The sequence below is a fragment of the Crocuta crocuta genome, unplaced genomic scaffold (genome assembly GCF_008692635.1).
Source record: "Crocuta crocuta isolate KB4526 unplaced genomic scaffold, BGI_CrCroc_1.0 scaffold243, whole genome shotgun sequence".
NCBI classification, from domain to species: domain Eukaryota; kingdom Metazoa; phylum Chordata; class Mammalia; order Carnivora; family Hyaenidae; genus Crocuta; species Crocuta crocuta.
Window position 1 is genome coordinate 1,889,606 of NW_027529596.1, and position 20,707 is coordinate 1,910,312.

Consider the following 20,707-nt stretch of genomic DNA (forward strand, 5'->3'; position numbering starts at 1 on the left):
AGGCTCCGCGTACGGTACTAAAATACAGCAAGGCTGCTCCGAAGACGTGACCCAAGCCTTACCTGGCATTTGGCTGGGTGTAGGTACAGGTATTTCACTTGTAAAACACATATTAGCGCACATGCCGAGACATGAATTTTTTACGAGACGAGGGCAGTGATCTACTACCCTCTTAACCACACAATTACAAGTTTAGACGTATACACAGAAATTACAAAAATCTGCTGTATTCTGAAGAAGGCATTAGCTGCTGGAAGCAAAATGGCAGAGGCCTCAAGTCCCCACAGGATGCCTGTAACTTCCTGTCTATGTGCGCCGCTCTTCATTATTATTTTCATTGTTAAAAATGAACTTTCGGGGGGAAAATGGACAGCACACATTTGGAAGCTCTGTGGCAGAGCTACCAGAACCCCCGGGAGCCCACTGCAGACGGCCTGGGTTTTGAGAAGTTCACGTCTACCACGGGGGTGTGAAACCAGGGTCTGCGACTGCCGCAGCCGGAAGCCGGGCAGCCTAGCCGCGTGCCAGCCCCACGCAGGAGCGCGCCGGATGGGGAAGGAACTACTTCGCCCTTTTTAGAGCTGGAGGTGCTCTCAGAGCTCTGTCTCCTCCCTGCTTATTAATTAAGTGCACGATCTTAATTAAATGCAAATCCACCTCTGCCAATTTTTAAAATTTAAAACCCAGATGAAAAGTAGCCCCGTTGCTTCATGAAGCCCCGGGTCCTCGGCGCGGCACACTGGACTTTTCAAAGTACCCCCCGACCCCCGGCGTGTCTGCCTCGCGCTGGTGACGGCTGCTGGTGACGGCTGCCTCCCACCTCCCTCAGCAGGCCACGCAGACGGCACACCTCTGGGCACGTGACGCACAGATGCACTGAGCTCGGTCTCTGAAATCCTACAGAATCTCGAGACTCCGCCTAAACACACTCCGCAGGGCCCTCCCTGATCTGACTCCCTCCCCTGCCCTGCACTCAGTATTTCCCGGGCAGCTCCCTGTGGCCACTCGCTACTGAGGCAGCTCCTTCACGCGAGAGGCCACATCTTTCGGTCCCGCCGCACGACGGTCTTGGGCACTCTGCTCCCACATTTGGCCTTTGCCTGCCCAGCACGCAGGACACGTTCTGGCGGTCACGAAGCTCTCAAAGAACATTTAAGGAGGGAAACAAACTGATGAATGGCTGAGTTTTTAGGATTCCGGTGATGTGAAGTTCCTGTTAAGGACATAAGGAAGCACTTTTCTCTCCCTAAAGTAAATTAAAGAAACCAGCTTGCCCTTAAATGGATGCCTAACCTCAGAAAACAAGATTAATCAGCACCAATGTGTCACGGCCACCGAGAGTTCAAGGCACAGGCGCGCACCCTTGGACAGAACACAGCATATGAGAGAGAACTGAAAAAACATTTGCTTCCTGTTGAGATGCAGCCTTTGTTAGAATAAAACAGTAACATCGACAAAAATAAAAATGTAAAAGATAGTGCAAAAGGATAAATGTCAGTTAAACAATTCATTTCCTGAACAGCGAATAAGGGCGGGTGGTTCTGTGAAGGACGCAGTCTCAGGCTCATCAGCCGCCCAGCACGCACACACATGTTGTGCATGCAACAAACCGGGAGCGCCGGCGGCGGGCGGGGCCGGGCACGGTGCGGGAAGCGGGCCACAGTCCTCCAGCCAGGGGTCACGGGCGACCACGTCTGTACTTTACTTCTTGTTCAGAGCACCTTACGCTCCCTAAGAAAAGTCCCTACAAGGGCATCTCCTGAAAAACGAAGTGGTCAGGCGGCGTTTCAGGGAAAGCGCGCCTGACTTATCTGGAATGCTGAAAGGAACCAAGATAGATAGACAGGAAGGGCATTTTGCAGAGAGAGAAAAACGGGATGATGTTTACAAATGAAAGGTGTGGGTTAATCTGGCGGGAGTAGAAAACGCTTTAACGTTAAAAAGGCAGGCTGAGAAGTTGGAACCTGATCCCGTGAGAAGTGGACACCACTGACTATATATACGGTAAAAGTGGACTTTTTGGTGGAGACGTGAAAAATACAGAAAAAGGAGGAAAAGACATTCAGAAGGTTTTCTCCCTGCAAAGGAGTTCTGTTCGTTTCATTTCTGTCCCCACCAGTGGACAAAACAGAAAACCTTCCAGGCGTGAGTCATCTCTAAATCTTTCATAAGCAACAATGCTACTAACAGACCAAATTATTCTTACGTATATAACTCTATAAAGTGACTTTAGACATGTGAGGAATANTCGCTTAGCCGGCTGAGCCACCCAGGCACCCCTAAATGTTTTTTTAATTTATTTCTGAGAGACAGACAGACAGACAGACTGAGCGTGAGCAGGGAAGAGTCAGAGAGAGAGGGAGACACAGAATCTGAAACAGGCTCCAGGCGCTGAGCCGTCAGCACAGAGCCCTACGTGGGGCTCAAACCCATGAACCATGAGATCATGACCTGAGCGGAAGTCAGATGCCTACCCGACTGAGCCACCCAGGCGCCCCCCAGCCCCATTGTTGATCTTAGCTCATGTCAGGATCTCATGGCCCATGGGAATCAAGCCCCGCGCTGGGCTCTGCACTGACAATGCGGAGCTTGTTTGGGAATCTCTCTCCGCCTCCTCTCCCCCTTGCCCGCTCAAGCTAATGCGTGCTCGCTCTCGCTCTCTCTCTCTCTCTCTCAAAATAAATAAACTTAAAAACTTTTTAAAACTAAGTAGTATATGTATCTAATTTCTTTGAAATAATTAGGAATTAAGAATTCTACATGATTACATTTGTCACATGGCTCCCACAGGCTCCTTTTAACACTACAACCATTTTGATGGAAATATTGTAAAATGTATTCTTTTTCTGTCTTCATAAAAAGATAATACTGTGAGTAAAGGTTTGCAGAGAACGTTTACATAGTTTCAAAGCATTCCTCCCCAAGACAGTCATTAAATACAAAGGGGGAAAAAAACAGTTACTTTATAGTCCAGACACGCGATCGAAGGTGACATCATTAGTAATGGAATGAACTGATAAGGCATGCCTCACTGTAGCGTGCGCGGAGAACACGGCGTCGTGTCCATGCTTCTCCCCAAGAATGTGTATAACCTGAATCATCAGACAAATCTGGTGGAGGGACGTTCTACTATGTAAGTGTCCCGTATTCTTCCAAACTATTAATGTAAAATCAAGGGGAAAAAAAAAAAGATTCAGGCAGTACTGCAGACTGAAGGCGACTGAAGGGACCCAACGGCTCAGAGAAACTCACATCATGGGCATTACTAGGACACATGGCAACATCTGAACGACACAGTAACGGTTCTCTATCAACATTAATTTCCTGATTTTGATAATTACACTGTGGTTATGTAAGATAATGCCCTTAGTCTTTAGGAAACATTAAAGTACTTACGGATCATGGGGGGGGGAGGCATGCGCACATGTGCACACAAAAGTATTCAAGAGTAAGGATCACGGGTGCCTGGGTGGCTCAGTCCATTAAGTGACCTACTCTTGATTTCAGCTCAGGTCATGATCTCAAGGTCTGAGAGACTGAGCCCCAAGTCGGGCTCTGCGCTGACAGCCTGTTTAGTTTTTATTTTTTTATATTTTTTTATTTATTTCTAGGAGAGAGAGAGAGAGAGAGAGAGACAGCGTGAGCAGGGGAGGGTCAGAGAGAGAGGGAGGTACAGAATCTGAAACAGGCTCCAGGCTCTGAATTGGCAGTCAGCACAGAGCCCGACGCGGGGCTCGAACCCACGAACCGCGAGATCATGACCTAAGCGAAAGTCGGATGCTTAATCGACTAAGCCACACAGGCGCCCCTCTGACAGCCTGTTTAGAATCCCCTCTCTCTCTGCCCCTTCCCGCTTGTGTAGGCGTGCTTGCTCTCTCTCAAAATAAATAAACTAAAAAAATATATAGAATCAGCATTTCTGCAGCTTTCCTATAGTTGAAAAATACACACATGAAGGAGAGGGAGAAGAGGGAGAGGGATTAAGAAAATATAAAATGTTAACATGGAAGAAATCTGGGTGAAGGGTAAACAGTATTTGCGATTTTTTTGTAAGTCTGAAATGACATCGAAATTAAAATGGAAAAGAAATAATGTAGTAGTTTGTTTAACTGGGTTTTGGGGAGGGGTTTGCTAACTCTTTGGTAACAGGACTTGGATGAAGATCAGGAACATAATATAATTTAGTGATGCCCATTGGGGCTCCCCGAATATGTAAGGTTACTTGCCCTGATCTAGATGTCCCCGGCATGATTATTTTGGAGCTTCTGTAAATGCTTTTAATTTTCCTACTATCTGCTCCATCCCCATCTTCAGCTGTCACCACTGCTGACTGCAGCCTGCCTCCACTAACCCCTACTTGCCTCCTAGTTAACTGCTCTAATCTGTTACAGGCTTGGGAAAACTCACCTCGTTCACGTTCATTTTACAGATGAAACAATTCTAGCCCAGGGAGGCTAAGTCACTGATAGAAGGTATCCATATTATCAAGAACAGAAAAAGGATCTGAAAATTCTTTTGTTCTTTTTGTGACATCATACTGGTTTGGATTAGTGTAGAAAATAATGGAAAAGAGTTTATTTATGAAGAGGTGATGAGTAAAGTTCAAGGACCTGAAGGAACAGACTTTCTCATATTAATCTTTACTGTTCACTGCAGGGGTTTTTTTTGTTTGTTTTTTTTGCTTACTTTTTTAAAAAGCGACCTTCCATTTCTTCTTCTTCTTCTTTTTTTTTTTTTTTGTTAAATTTATTTACTTTTGAGAGAGAGCGTGCACGTGAGCAGAGGAGGGGCAGAGAGAAAAGAATCCCAAGCAGGCTCTGCACCATTAGCATAGAGGCCCATTCTACAAACCGTATGATTACGATCTGAGCTGAAGTCCCATGCTCAGCCGACAGTACAGAGCCGCCCTTTTGCTTACTTCCAAGTAGCCAGATAAGCCTCCGCAGATTAGTAAGATTTCCCCCCAAGCTTCCACTTTCTCTAAAAAAGAAACCCGTGTTTCATAATCTCTAGGTATTTTATAGCTTCTGGAGTGCCTGGCTGAACGTCCCAAAGTTTGGATTATTACTCACTTAGATTTATATAATGAGACACAACAATGCAGCCAAAAAGCAGAAAGGGCGCATACCATTAAGTCATCTGGTACCGAACACAGCATAAAATGTACCACAGTTTTGAGCACCTTATTCCTCCGAAAGTATTTTTCCAGGTATTTTCAGAAAAGAAATCCTCTGCCTCCGGACTTACTAGAAACATTTAATGGAATGAAATCTCTTGAAACAATTCTTTGGAGTCCTTCTCCCCAGAGGAATGCCATTTACTCAAAGGCTTCTGGATGGCAAGAATCGCTCAGAACAGGAAAGCCTGCCAAATGGTTGAAACTGCCATTTTGAGGAGGCTGGTATGGTATCACTTTTCAAGCCACAGGATATTTGAAATAACTTCCAAATCTAAATGTTTACGTACGGGGGAACTGTTGAAATAAATTGGGGACATCTATAAAAGGGAATGTATCCTAAGAAAAAACGTGGAAGTCCATTAGTGTTGATATGAAACGATCTCCAAGACATATTAAATGGAAAAAAATGTAGACATACCACAAACAAAAATTCACTCGAAATGGATCACAGACTTCAATGTGAAAGCTAAAACTACAGAGCTCTTGGAAGAAAACATCGTAAATCTCTGAGATCTTAGATTAGGTAATGGTTCCTTAGATGTGGCACCAAAAGCAGGGGAAACAAAAGAAAAAATAGATAAACTGGACTTAAAATTAAGATTTTTGTGCTTCAAAGAATACCATCAAGAAAGTCAACCCACAGAATGGGAGAAAATGTTTGCAAATTTTACATCTGATAAAGGGCTTGTAACCAAACGTACAAAGGACCTTTAAACTCAACAAAAAAAAAAGACAAACCAATTAAAAAGTGAGCAAAGGACTAGAATAGATATTTCTCCAAAAAAATATACAACTAACCCAGTAAGCAAATAAAAAGATGCTGAAACATCACTAACCATGAGAGAAATGAAAATGAAAACCACAATGAGATGCCACTTCACACCACCTACCCAGGATAACTACCATCAAAAAGACAGTAACAGGTATTGGTGAGGATGAGGAGAAATTAAAACTCTCTGCGTTGCTGGTGGGAATGTAAAACAGTGCAGCCCTTTGGAAAACAGTTTGGCAGGGGCGCCTGGGTGGCTCAGTCGGTTGTGTGTCCAACTTCGGCTCAGGTCAAGATCTCACAGTTAGTTCGTGGGTTCGAGCCCCACGTCGGGCTCTGTGCCAGCTCAGAGCCCAGAGACTGCTTGGATTCTGTGTCTCCCTCTCTCTCTGGCCCTCCCCGGCTTATGCTCTGTCTCTCTCTGCCAAGAATAAATAAACATTAAAAAATGTAAAACAAACAAAAGACAACCAAAAACAGTTTGGCAGATCTTCAAATGGTTAAGCACAGAGTTACTATATGACTCAGCCATTTTGAGCATGGCTCCTAAGTATACATCCAAGACAACCAAAAACACTCGTCAACTGGTGAACAGGGAAACAAAGTAAGGTATATCCAATGGATATTTGGATATTTTTCAATATATCCAAATGGAATATTTTTCAGGCATAAAAAGAAACGAAAAATCAATACATGCTACATCATGGATGTATCTGGAAAACATAATGCGAAGAAAAACTAGACCCAATGTAATTCTATTTCTAAATAGAAATATAAATTTCTTATAAATATAAGAAATCTCCAGGGGGCACCTGAATGGCTCAGTCCGTTAAGCATCTAACTTCAGCTTAGGTCATGATCTCACAGTCTGTAAGTTCAAGCCCTGCGTCGGGCTCTGTGCTGACAGCTCAGAGCCTGGAGCTGCTTCAGATTCTGTGTCTCCCTCGCTCCCTGCCCCTCCCCCACTCGCTCGCGCGCGCGCACTCTCTCTCTCTCTCAAAAATAATACACATTTTAAAAAAAGCTAAAAAAAAAAAAAAAAGAAAAGAAATCTCCAGGAGAGGCCAGCCCACAGAGACAGTGGATCAGAGGGGGCTGCAGGCAGGGTGGAATGGGGAGTCACCACGAAGGGAAGGGGTGCAGGGGGTGAGGAAAGTATTCTGACATAGGTGGTTCTGCCGCCTGCACCACCCTGTGAACATACTAAACACCACTGAATTTTTACATGTTAAAGGGGTGAATTTTATACTAGGTGAATTCTACCCCAAGAAAGCCGCTGTTCACAAAAAGAACACGCTGCTGAACAGCGCCTACGGGATGTTACCAACTTACAGATCTGCTCATCTCCAGAAAATATCTCTGGAAAGATACACAGGCAACTAACACTGGCCTCCTCAGCAAGGGCTCCAGAGACGGAGGAAGAGTTCTTACCATGTACACTTCTCTCTTTTTAAACTTCTGAACTACGTCTGTTTTTTCTATTAGGAGTGAAATGAAATTAGAAAATGTTTTTAATAGACTAGTCCCTTCCACTAGTGTCACAATGCAAAGCTCTGTGCGACAATACATGCGCGACTGCAGCCGGTGTGAAGGTCAACACCAGCGGGAAGTAACAGGAAAACTGGCAGTTTTCTGTCCTGCTTCATTCTGGTTCCACCAACTCTGCCTCACTGGTCTTCTCTCTGTGTCCTGGAGGCTCTCTGATAAGCACGTTTCCTCTGCCTCTTTTATTTGGGGACCCAAACTGAACAAATATCTCCCATCATGGCTCAAATTTCCAAACTTAAAAAAAAAAAAAACTATTTGAAAAAAATCTTTGTGATAAAACCTTCCTCTACCAGATGTTATATTTCAGAGGAAGATAAGAATAATAAATGACCCTTAGGAGAAAGCCAAAGCAGCTTAGAAACACTACTTCCTACATGCTTTCTCCCAAATTCCCATTCAGTTGGATTAAAACTGCCCCCTGAAAGCCACTTTTGGGGCGCCTGGGAGGCTCAGTCAGTGAAGCATCCGATTTCAGCTCAGGTCATGATCTCTCGGTTTGTGAGCTGACAGCTCTGTGCTTCGGATTCTGTATCTCCTTCTCTCTCTGCCCCTCTCCCGCTCATGCGCTGTCTCTGTCTCTGTCTCTCTCAAATAAACATTAAAAAAAAAGCCATTCTCTATTTTTCAGTCACAGAGCTAGTCCAGAAATAGGCTTCCAAAAGAAGCCACCAAACCCCAACTCCACTCACAACTGGGCAGAAGGAAATAGCCCCACTGGGTAAAATTCTCCCTTCTGTTCAATTCCACCTCACACAGCCAGCTCCCTTCACTTGGGAGAGCTCTGCACCACTCATCGCATTTGATGTACTGCACAATTACCCTCTTCTGTTGTGGGCAGTACGCTTAGGGATCCCCAGGCTCACACCAATGGGTTAACAAGGCATAAAGAAGTGCAAAGGCACAGGATGCTCTTACCCGGGTTTGGGTAAACGAGATGAGCACCCCAGGATAGGAGGTGCAAAGGCACCAAGAATAGGGAGGTGTAAAGGACCCCAGAAGAGAGGTGCAGAGTCCCCAGAATAGAGAGGGAGAGGCAAAGGCACCCAATACAAAGGTATATGAGGTAAGCAAGATCAGTTATTTAGGGCAAATGCACCCAATTTAGTACTATAGCAGAGGGCGGCTTTCATAGGAGGGAAGGACCACACTAGGTAAACAGGTAAATGGGGTATAGACCCCTGCACTGTGCTGTGGGTGACGCAGCCCAGAGCGGAGATGATTAACAAAAGAAAAGGTGCCTTGCTAGCTCCGAGGCCACGGGTCCACCTGTCATATCCCCCAGGGCTACGATAAACAGAGGTGGTGCCTCGGGTCCGCTGTAAACAACCTTCTGCCCCCAATGCCCGGCGCCAGGGCTTTGTTTTGTGTTAACCCAAACCCCTAACCCTGAAAATCTTCAAGACCCCCTCCTTTCCCTCACGTCCACAAAGTAATGTTCACGGATTTATTGTCTCTTTGGGCACGGCCATCACCACGTTTGTAAGCAAGGACCCTTATTCGGGGCTCTGGTCTCTTCCCCGACATTAGCCAGCCCTCTCCTATTTTACTCCTGCGTCTCCCGCTTTCTTGCTAAGACAAGAAAGAACTTTAGACCCAGAGTCTACACCATTCTGGTACCATGTCCGTGCACCCCACCCCTCGCTGATGCAAACGGCCAGCTGGCCTACAAGGCTAAGCGCATGCGCCAATGCCACCGCCTCCCCGGCTGGGACACCAAGTCGCCCAAGCCTGGCTCCGGGTCACCATCCTGCCGGTTTATCACTGTCCCCATCTCACTGCAGCTCCTGTGTCTCTGCCACACCAAACTCCTGGCCCCTTCCCCCAACACAGCACAGTCCTTAACAACCGCGCGCTCTGTACATGCACCTCCGTGCCTGGATGCCACGGCTGCCGCCCCACTCACTCGCATCAGGCCAACCTACTTTTCCTTCAAGGCAACTCCAAGACAGTCCCGTCCGTCAAGTCTCCCCTCACTTGGTTCTGATCCTGAAGTTTAAATGACCTTCTGAGAAGGAGACATAAAGCTATAAAACTGGGTATAATTCATCAATTCTAAGATGCCACTGATGGTCGAGACACATTATTTCATGTGCCACCGGGAGCCAAAATGCAGGTTCGGACTTACCCACGGCTGTAAGGCCCACCCCAGGGCCATGAAACCATGAAAAATGGTGCGAAAATTAAGGATCTGCAGTAAGACACAAATGTGAAAGGTGAAGCTGTTGTCTTCCGACTGCTTCCCTACAACACGCCTCCTAAGAGCTGTGTCCCAGTCTCTCCGGGGACTTTGGCGTCCAAAGTCTGGCTTTTACTCACATTTGATTCCACTTCCCAACAGTTAACCCAGAACCTAAAGCTTATGATGTGCACTAAAATAGGAATCCCACTTATTAAACTTAAAAATAAGAGTTCCTAGGGCGCCTGGGGGACTCAGTCGCTTGGGCGTCCGACTTTGGCTCAGGTCATGATCTCACAGTCTGTGGGTTCAAGCCCCACATCGGGCTCTGTGCTGACAGCTCAGAGCCTGGAGCTGCTTTGGATTCTGTGTCTCCCTCTCTCTCTGCCCCTCCCTCGCTCACATTCGGTCTCTTTCAAAAATAAAATAAAAACGTAAAAAAACTAAAAAAAAAATAAGAGTTCCTATTTATTAAGCATCTGCTTAATAAAGCATAAAAAGAATGTGGTAACACTTAGAAACCATTAATGCCATAAAAATAAAACCAACAACAACAAAAAAGCTTCTTTGCCTACAACGACCAAGACCAAATATTTCAAAATCGGGGTTACCCCAATCGTGTTAGAGATGTTAGATATTTTCAAGGGTGGTTTTAAAAGCTACACAGGAGGGGCGCCTGGGTGGCTTAGTTGGTTAAGCGTCCGACTTTCGCTTAGGGCATGATCTCGCGGTTCGTGGGTTCGAGCCCCGCGTCGGGCTCTGTGCTGACTGCCAGCTCAGAGCCTGGAGCCTGTTTCAGTCTGTGACTCCCTCTCTCTCTGACCCTCCCCTGCTTGCGCTGTCTCTCTCTCTCCTAGAAATAAATAAAAATATTAAAAAAAAAAAAAAAGCTACACAGGATATGGCCTTGTGTCCAAGGCTCCAAAAACATCCTTGACATCAGCGTGAGCAGAACCTTCCATTTGCAACAGGAGATTAACGTGCCATGATATTTACTGGAGCCGCAGACACCGCTGCCCTAGAACAGGACGGGAAGCACTTAGAAACATTTTCCCCGGTATTTGCTGGCGGCTCCCGGGCTGCCCACCCCCCTGCCCCCAGGCAGGCTGATGAGAAAGGCCAGGTGATCCCTTCCAGGGAGCAGGAAGTTACAGCCAAACCCTGGGGCTGCCCCCCCTGCTCACCCCCACCCCCCAGTACCACCACCACCTCCTCGGGGCAAACACGAAGCCAGTCCCCTTTAGCCGCGTCTGCCCCGCCTGGGAGCCTGCCCAGCTCGTCCTGTGGCGCCTCCTTACAGGTGTGGCAAACGCTGCCATCCTCGCCAGAGCACCTGTGGCGCCATCCGCTCCTGAACCGGAACCGGATACTGCGGGGACGGGAGGCGGACCCCCCACCTCTGCCGTGACCACAGGATCTCTTCCCGAGCGGGTGGCAGCAAATCTGACATCACTCCCGATGGAAAGGAAACAAGTTTAATGAAACCCACAGATGCAGATGTCTACTCACTGTGGTAAACGGTCCCCGAAAGGGACTTTTATTAAGGCCCATATGAGAACTCACTTCAGAGGGAGGCAGATGGCCAGCTGCCCACAGACAGGAACGCAGGTCCCTACGGAACCCGTGGGGCTGAGCCACGCTTTCTAACGATCTCAGGTGTTTTACGTATCAAAAGTTGTCCCCCCGTAGGGTACGTTTCTGACATGACATCACAACCTGTCCTGAAAAACCAGCTGGTGGCGGACGCCAGAGGGCTACCTGAAACCACAAAGAATGATGTATAACTTGATGCAAAGCCCCTTCGTGTCTCAACTTCTGCTCTAAACTGTTCTCACTAGAGTGTCTGTCTCAAATGGTTATTACGAAACTGACGCGAGTGAACACGGCGCGCGAGGGCTGCGAGGGGCTCAGAAGCACGCCTGGCCTCCGGGACCGTCCGCATGGACTCTGACAAGTAAACAGAGAGTGGCAACAACATTCAGGTGGATCTGTGCAATGTCACACTTCTGCACCATAAAAAGTGCCCATCAAAACAGACGATAGCCTGTCCCTTCCTGCACACCCCCTGGATTAACACGTAGCCCCCAAAACTGGGGTCCCATTTACTTCAACCACCGTTTGTTCTCTCTCCAAACGGGCTCGAAGCACCCTGAGTGCGCCCAGGGGCCATCCCGGGCTGTGCCTGCTCAGCCGTGTGCACGCACGCTGGCGGGCGGGCTGCAGGCTCCAGCCACAGAGNTCCCAAGGCCGCCCGGCCGCCTCACCGACACCTGTTTCCCGCGCAGGAAGGTGTCCATCGCCACCCGTAAGTAAGGGCCATTCAGCCTCGCGCGCGCAGTCCGGAGGCAGAGGCCAAGTTAACCAGGACACTATGACCCGACGGCTGGAACCAGGCATCGTGGCGCGTACTTACTCACACTCTGCCTCAAGGAGCTGATGTTGCTTCCTCTACATGCACATAAACATCAAATAAAACATGGAGAGCAGGAAAATATAAAGATCGATACTTGGGGAGGAGAACAGGACACTGACGTGCAGGAGGCAGGGTCCATACAGCAGCTAAAACTCAGCTGCTCCGGCTCGTGTGGGAGGCACTTCTCATACATACACATCATACGCGCAGGGCAGGCTGCCTCAGGTNTGAGTTTTATAAAGCAGGCTCTCCTGACACTCTTAAAAAAAAAAAAAAGCGGGGGCGCCTGGATGGCTCAGTTGGTTAAGCATTCGGCTTCAGCTCAGGTCATGATCTCACNCTCAGTTGGTTAAGCGTCCGACTTAGGCTCAGGTCACGATCTCATGGTTCGTGGGTTCGAGCCCCGTGTTGTGCTCTGTGCTGACAGCTCAGAGCCTGGAGCCTATCTCAGATTCTGTGTCTCCCTCTCTCTCTGACCCTCCCCAGCTCACGCTGTCTCTATCTCTCTCTCAGAAATAAATAAAAAAAAATTAAAAATAAAAACCCAGCCAACAACGTGACACCACAACAGACGCACAGAGTAACTGCACGAGGGGCCTCAGCACAAGTGTCCGAGCGCAAGGCCAAAATAAGGACAAAACATGCAACAGCTTCAGAAATAAACGGACTGCGTGTCACCTCAACAATCCCTTACAAAGACCACTTCCCTTCACGGGGCTGCTGATAACAGTTGTTTGGTGAAAACACTTCCGACAGATTCTTTGCCAGTGTGGTCCGCGCTGATTATCAAAGGAGACCCACATTCTTTAACAGATCAAAGAGCAGAGCAGGCTGTAAAAACTGAGGGGCCAAATCAAAGCCCTCTGTAGCCCAGAGCCGCGGCCACCTAACCCAGGGGTGGGAGGTAAGCGATGGGAGCCCCTTGAAAGTGACAGCAAGCACTTTTCTTGGGGAGTAACTGGGAATATCTCCCAGAATAAAGTACAAATGAACCGATCAACTGCCAACTCTAGAGCACAGAGCACAGGCAATAGGATTTTAGTCCAGAAATTTCCCACGGTACTTGGTATGGGTCCCCTGACGCAGCCATCTGCTACATAATCTGTAGAGCCCAAGCCAGGGGTGGACAAGAGCTTGGTACCTGGATCAGGAGGTGATCGGTCCCTGCTGAGAAAGCCACCAAACTTGCCGTGGTGGGACCAGCCCAGCAGGGGGTGGGAAGGGTCACCACCTCGCATGCCCGAAGACAGCCGGGGCGTGCACCTGACACCGATCCTCCCTGGGAAGAGGGCGTTGGTCACAGAGCAGGGGAGGCCCGGCAGGGCCCAGGAAAGCAGCTGGGTGAGACCCGTCCCCGGGACGCAGGGAGGTGGCAGAGGCAAGCCTGCACGTGAGCAGAGGTTCTTAAGTCCCTGTGTATACCAGTCTCATGAGGGTCATGGACAAAACACACATTCAAGGGCACCTGGGGGGCTCAGTCAGTTAAACGTCTGACTCCGGCTCAGGTCATGATCTCGCAGTTCGTGGGTTCGAGCCCCGCGTCGGGCTCTGTGCTGACAGCTCAGAGCCTGGAGCCTGCTTCAGATTCTGTGTCTCCCTCTCTCTCTGACCCTCCCCTGCTCCCGCTGTCTCTCTCTCTTTCTCTCTCAGAAATAAATAAAACATTAAAAAATTAAAAAAAAAAACAATTCACCAATCTACTCTTACATTTGCACTTACAGTCAAGGATTCTGAAATTATGGAAAACAAAAATAAGTTGATGGGACTGAAGGGTTTTAAGGAAAGCGATATGACCTGGTGTCAGGTGGTTCCTGGTCCCGGGCGGAAGCCGGAAGGAAGGGCAATACCGGGAGAAACAAGGATTTGGGGAGAGGGGGAACTGCAGCGGCTCCAGCCTGGGCGGGGGGAGGGGGGGATGGACACTTAACAGGGCTTCCTGCTGACGACTGGATATGGGAATGAAGAAAGATGAACCAAGAGTAAGTCCTCGGTTTCTGGCTTGAACAATTAGATAAATAAAGGTGCTCACAGAGCCAGAGATTTAACTGGGGAGAAGGAAACCCACCTGCAATGGTGGGCATGTTAAGTTTAAGGTGTCCACACCCCTCCAAGTCGGATCAAGTAGGTCCCAGGATATAGAGGGCTGAAGCTCACAGAGGTCTAGACTGGGTATACATTTCTGAAGCTACCAATATACAGGTGGTCTTTAAAGTCACAGAAGAGGGCACCTGGGTGGCTCAGCCGGTTGAAAGCGTCCGACTTCGGTTCACGTCATGATCTCATGGTTCACAAGTTCGAGCCCAGCATCGGGCCCCATGCTGCCAGCTCAGAGCCTGGAGCCTGTCTTCGGATTCTGTGCCTCCCTCTCTCTCTGCCCCTCCCTCACTCACACTCTGTCCGTCCCTCCCTCTCTTCTAAAATAAGTAAAACATTAATAAAATAATAAAATAAAATCAGAGAAGACAATGTCACCACATCGGAAACGGACGTAGAGAAAGCTAAGGGCCAGGCCTCGGTGCGAGGAGCGCTGGGCTGTCAGGTCAGCTGTGGAGGGAAGGCGGGCGCAGGTGCTAAGAAGGGAAGAAGACCAGACAACGGGGTATCAGGAAGCCAAGGGCAGGGGAGTGGCAGAAGGGTCTCGGGAGACACAGCAAAGGGTACAAAGGGACCGGCGGCTAGGGGAGCACGGACAATTGCGGCAGGAGAAGTTTCGATGAGGCTGAAGGCTGGAGGCGGCCCGACGGGGAGGAAGGAAGCGCAGGCTGGGCACAGGCCGTCCTGGGTCCTGGAGAAACTCTGCTGAGACGGGAGGCGCGGCTGAAACGGACTGATACAAGGAGAGGCGATAACTAAAGCAATAACACTCAGGGTGGACGAATCCCCACCCCACCCCCCACGACAAGGGACCGAAGGCAAAGCCGCAGGAGCTTTTACAAGGAAGTGACTCTAACAATGGATCGCAGGCTCCGGGCTGGGGAGGGAGAGAGGAGCGGCCAGGAAGTGATTCATGTAAATAAGAAAACGGGGAGGCACTGGAGGTAATGAGTTCCAGAAAGTACTGCCGTCAGACTCAAAGAAGGGGATGGTGCTTGAGCAAAACGGGGAGGTTCTGGAGTTGGTGTGTTTTCCGGTAATGACGAGGCTCAGGGAAGCCAGCAGCGGAGGACAGAACAACCCCGCGAGGGACAGCAAGCCTGGGGACTCCCCGCAGGTGACTGCGTCAACAGGGACCTGACTAATGAAGGGTAAATGCAGGTGCTCCCTGGGAGTGAGGGACAGAACCGGGCCTCTGGCTCCGTCCCCAGCGGGCCGCCTGGGGATCATGGCAGTGCCAGCTGAGAACTTCGGAGCTCAAACTCCGTGCTTTTATAAGGCAAATTACACCTTAACATTTTAGACAGGTGTTTTTGTTTTGTTTTGTTTTGTTTTTTGAGAGAGAGAGAGGAAGAGAGAGCGTGCTCAGGGAGAAAGGCAGAAGGAGAGAGAGAGAATCTTAAGCAGGCTCCACACTCAGCAGGAAGCCCAATGCAGGGCTCCTAACACCCTGGGTTCACGACCTGAGCTGAAATCAAGAGTCAATCAACTGAGCCCCCCAGGCGCCCCAATTTTAGAGTTTTAATTTTTATTTTAAATATTGAGACAGCTCCTGTATTTCAAAGCTTTACTTTAACAAAGTAGAGCAACACTTTGGTACATGGCGACCCACATACTCAACAGACATCTACCGGACTCCCACTGCTTCGGATTCTTTTCTGGGTCTCAGTGCAGATTTACGCTCTAGTGGGAGAGCCAAGAAAAAGTAGACATGCCAGGAAAAAGCAACATATTTTCAGCTATAAATGGCAGGGAGACTACAAATGAGAGCAATGGACATCAGCAATAATGGGCTGGCGGTTATACGCTCATTTTATTTGGGGCCACTGCTTTGCGACAGGACAGGAGTGTTCGCCACACGAGTGTTCATTTTTGTGCACACCTACGTCCACTGTTCTTTCCATGTAATGTCAGTACAGTAAATACTTTGAAATCTGGTAAAAAAAAAACAGGTTATTTAAGAAAAACAAAGAGGCTAATGAAGTTTGAAACGAGGAGTATCAACACTCAATGGATGATACCATTCATCTGTAGAGAATCCACTCTACATGATAGGCTCTCTGTCTAGGGAAAGTCTGATGCCCAGTCGAGGTTTCTGGGCTGTCACTTCATGTCCACGGTGTGACTGTCACCGCGGCAGTCTGCAGCAAAGAGCAGGACTTGCCCAGCCCACTGCGTCTATCACTTATATCCCCACCGCGGGCAGAGGGCAGTCTCAGGCTACCATGGCTTGATGACTGTCGCCACAGTGGCCACTCAGAGCTGACCCCATACTCCCGGGACCATCTTGCGAGGACAGCCGGCCTCTGCACAGGGGAGAAAAAGGTACTACCAACCGTGCCCACTTAACCACTCTGGCCCCCCAGCATTGATACTGCTTACTTTAAGTTAATAAGCTGACATTCCATTCTTACAGACTGCTGCGCCCTTCAGAACTTGGGTTAGACAGTTTCCCCTAAGCCATATCACTGTCAAAGCCAGTGTCTGAACTGCAAAACTAAGGCCTGAATGCTCCCTGGGTCTTGAGGTCCCAAGTTCTAGGAGGCCCTGCCTCCTTATTTCCCACTCACTCTCTGCTCTGATGTGTATAGTTCCCACCTGGGGCTCAGTTTAACGGGTCACCTAATCTTCCCACGTTCTAGGTACTGTGCTAAGTGTCAGAGACTCAGAGATGAATAAGACACAATTGCTGCATTTGGAGAGGCGGTCTTATACACAAAAAGATAATTTTATATAAAGGGATAGAAAGGAAGCTTAGAGGCAGGTGCTGGGCCCTACCTGGGGATATCTGCTGGATGACATTGCACTTGAGATGGAAAGGCTAAATAGGAGTTAGCCAGGTAAATAAACACGCAGAAGGGTCATCAGGAGGGAGACATTATATCATACACAACATCAAGAAGGCAAAATGCATACCGTGCAGACACGGTGCCAACAACCAGTGAAGTGGAAGGAAGGGAGCGGCGGGCGATAAGGGCAGGACACACGAATCAGGTCAGGGACCTGAGCTCACGCTACAGGGGACAGGGGTGGGGGTCTTAGCACAGGAGCAGCACGATGGCCTCCGCCCAGGAAAAACCCCTCGGCAACAGCGGGGAGGGGAGGCCTGAGGGGAACACATAGCTCTCCCAGACTTAAAATGCCTGGGATTGTCCTAGCACAATGGAAAGGCAGAAATGGATTCTGAAGCAGAAGGAAAGCAATGGCAAGACTCTGATTAAATCCATGGAGGTGGGTGAGGGCAAGGGAAGATTCTAAGATGATGCTCAAGTTTTTGTGTTGGGCAACCGAGGGAAAGGCAAATGGGACAGCAGAAAACACTGAGAACCACAGGGAGGGGAGGGAGGCGCAGGGCGGGAGAGGGGAGATGCGCGGAGTTGAGTTTTCAACACAGAGGCTGGGGTGGCCAGGGGGCAAGAGCCTGCAGTTCAGCGCGATGGAGACGAATTTGGGAGTCACCATTTCTTCAACAAACCCTTACGGAATGGCTGTCCCTACCAAACACGGGCTGTGGGAGAGAACAAAAGGCGCAGGTCACCAGAGAGGAGCATGCGGTCAGGCTATCAGAGGGCTGAGAGCAGAACCGAAGGAAAAGCAGCGCTGGAGCACTGGTGGCAGGAGCACTGGTGGCAGGAGCGCCGGTGGCAGGAGCACTCGTGGAAGGAGCACTCGTGGCAGGAGCACTCGTGGCAGGAGCACTGGTGGAAGGAGCACTCACGGAAGAGCAATGCTGGGGTGAACGGAAGAGCAACGAGAAGCAGAAGCAACGTTGCAAAGACAGAGGAAGTTAGATCAGCGTGACTGAGGAAAGCAAAGAACGAAAAGGCCCGGAACAGGTCACTTGACTTGGCAACACCAGGTGGCCTTGATCAAAGTGTCGCACAGGTGAGAGGAGGCCAGACATCACTGACATGAAACGTGAACAGGAAGTGCTAGAACAGAGCACAGAACAGAACTGCTCGCAATCCGGGGAAATCGACAATTTGTGATTTCCACCTTCAGCGTATCTTGTATAATTCAGTACTGGTGTGGTGGTTAATTTTATGTATCATCTTGGCTGGGTCACCAGCTGGACCAATAATCTTTGGTCAAAGATTAATCTGGATGTTTCTAAGAAGGTGTTTTTTGGATGAGATTAACACTGAAACTGACAGACTTTGAGTAAAGTAGATTATCCCTCACAGTGGGGGTGGGGGGGGGTCATCCATTCAGGTGAAGGTCTTAAAAGAACAAGAGATTAACCACCCCTAAAAAAGAATACTACCGGCAGACTGCCCTCGGGCTCAAACTATACTAGTTCTGCAAATCTCTACCTTGCTGGCCTACCCTGTAGATTTGAGGGTTACTAAGCTTCCATAACTGTGTGAGCCATTTCCTTAAAATTATCTACCTATCCATCCATCCCTCCATCCGTCCTTCCATCCATCCATCCGTCCGTCCATCCATCCTTCCATCCTTCCGTCCTTCCTTCCATCCATCCGTCCTTCTGTCCGTCCATCCGTCCGTCCTTCTGTCCATCCTTCCGTCCGTCCTTCCATCCATCCTTCTATCCATCCGTCCATCCATCCATCCATCCATCCATCCTTCCGTCCATCCATCCATCCATCCATCCATCCATCCATCTGCCCATCCATCCATCATTCCATCCATCCATCCATCTGTCCAGCCATCCATCCATCCGTCCAACCATCCATCCATCCGTCCAACCATCCATCCATCCATCCTTCTGTTTCTGTTTCTCAAACACTAATACAGATTTTGGCATAGAGAATGGTTCTAGAAAATAGAATCTCAAGGATAAGTTTTCTGAATTTGATCCTGGGGTTTCTGGAATTGGCTCTCTAATCTGACTTAGATTTAAAGACACAAATGACTCAATTTCCCAAAGAGCACAGACAGTCCATGGCATGATCTGGCCACAGAGATACGTATCCCCACTGGATACTCCTACTAATTAAACACTTATAAAAGGCAAGGTTCTGGGTCCCGAAGTATAGAAAACCTTTTGAACGTTCATCAAACTAATGAATACAATGATATCACTGATTGTTCCTAATGTCACTACATAAGGTGGGAGAGAGACACGGGCTCTGAGGGTTCAAGATCTAAGCTGAAGTGCTGCATAAGTGATCAGAAGACATCTACTCTATCCTGAAAGAGGCCCTTATCTGCTCAGCCCCAGAGCTGAGCTGCTGATACCGAGCCCAGAATCTCATCCTGAGAGGGGCTGAATTACGAGCAAACGGAATTCCTAACCTCAGAGGGTAGCTATTAAAGTGACAGCACTAATTAGAAAGGAATGGAACCGGGGCACCTGGGTGGCTCAGTTGGTTGGGTATCCAACTTTGGCTCAGGTCATGATCTCACAGTTCATGGGTTCGAGCCCCACATCGGGCTCTGTGCTGGCAGCTAGCTCAGAGCCTGGAGCCTGTTTCGGATTCTGTGTCTCCCTCTCTCTCTGACCCTCCTCTGTTCATGCTGTCTCTCTCTCAGAAATAAATAAAACATTAAAAAAAAGAAAGGAATAGAACCCCGAGAACTGGGGACCCTGCGGGAAGAATCTGATGAAGGTGGAGGCATTGAACCCCTAACTGCCGGCAGAAGACCCTCTGGTCTGAGCAGACTGTCCATGCTCTACCTGAGACCCCGCCGTGGCCTGTCTGGAGGCAGCCGTGCTGACAGACACCGATTCTCCTGGGGACCCACACCCACTGCCCTCGGTGCTTCCAGATTTACAACTAGACTCAAGTCACAGAAGGCCCCTGGAGGTACAGGGTATGACCCACGAGAAGGCCCGCTACACTCCAGAAAAGCTACTTGATGTTTCTCATTTACACGGACAGAAATCCAGGAAACGCCCATGGGCTAACGGTAAAAGAAACAAAACTGCATCAGGCCAGTTACCGATCGGGGCACACTAACAGATGTTCTGCATTTCGGGCTGCCGCTCAGACAATCACAAAGAGCTCTAATATTGGGTCCTTGGCTGAAACGTGGACCACAAGTGGCCACAGTAAACGGACACGAAGTGCCGGACCTGTCCAGTTCAGTAGAGGAAGGGATTCAAAGGCTTAGGTAGACTGGGCGTTAGAGTGGACTTGTCATTCAAGACCCCCCACCCCGGAAGGGTCTAGCAGACACACCTCTCCCCACGACCTTGAGAAATAAATTTCTGGGAGGAGCCCCAGCATCCCAGAAGAGCACTGCGATTACTCTTCTCTCAGGCCGGCCCTTCGGTGGGAACACTGCCTCCTAAAGGCGATGGAAGGAAGTGCATCCTGGAGCAGCCAAGCCCCAGAAGTGGGTCTGGGCACCAGACGGACAGTGGAGTGAGGCGGAATCAGAGCAGCCTGCCTTGCACAGACCTGCGGCATTGGCTGGATGATCGTGGAGTTCTGAAAAGAGATACAGACGGGCAGCCTCCTCAATCCTTACTTGACCTGTAAAGACTTTTTTAAAAAAATTTTTTTTATTTATTTTGAAAGAGAGGCGGGGGGAGGGGCAGAGAAAGAGGGGGGGAGAGAGAGA

At 49.0% G+C, this 20,707-nt stretch overlaps 1 protein-coding gene across 3 annotated transcripts in view; it reads right to left on the reverse strand.

Annotated features, from left to right (window-relative positions):
* MPZL1 (myelin protein zero like 1) overlaps window positions 1–20,707 on the reverse strand; it is a 60,589-nt gene that overhangs the window by 30,753 nt on the left and 9,129 nt on the right. The window contains exon 1 of one of the 3 annotated variants that reach the window (XM_077761789.1): window positions 13,227–13,338. The exons of the other annotated variants lie outside the window; for them this stretch is intronic. Within the exon in view, the coding sequence (XP_077617915.1) occupies window positions 13,227–13,323 (97 nt within the window). The 5' untranslated portion in view covers window positions 13,324–13,338. Of the gene's footprint in view, window positions 1–13,226; window positions 13,339–20,707 lie in introns of those variants that run through there. 3 annotated transcript variants of the gene reach the window in all.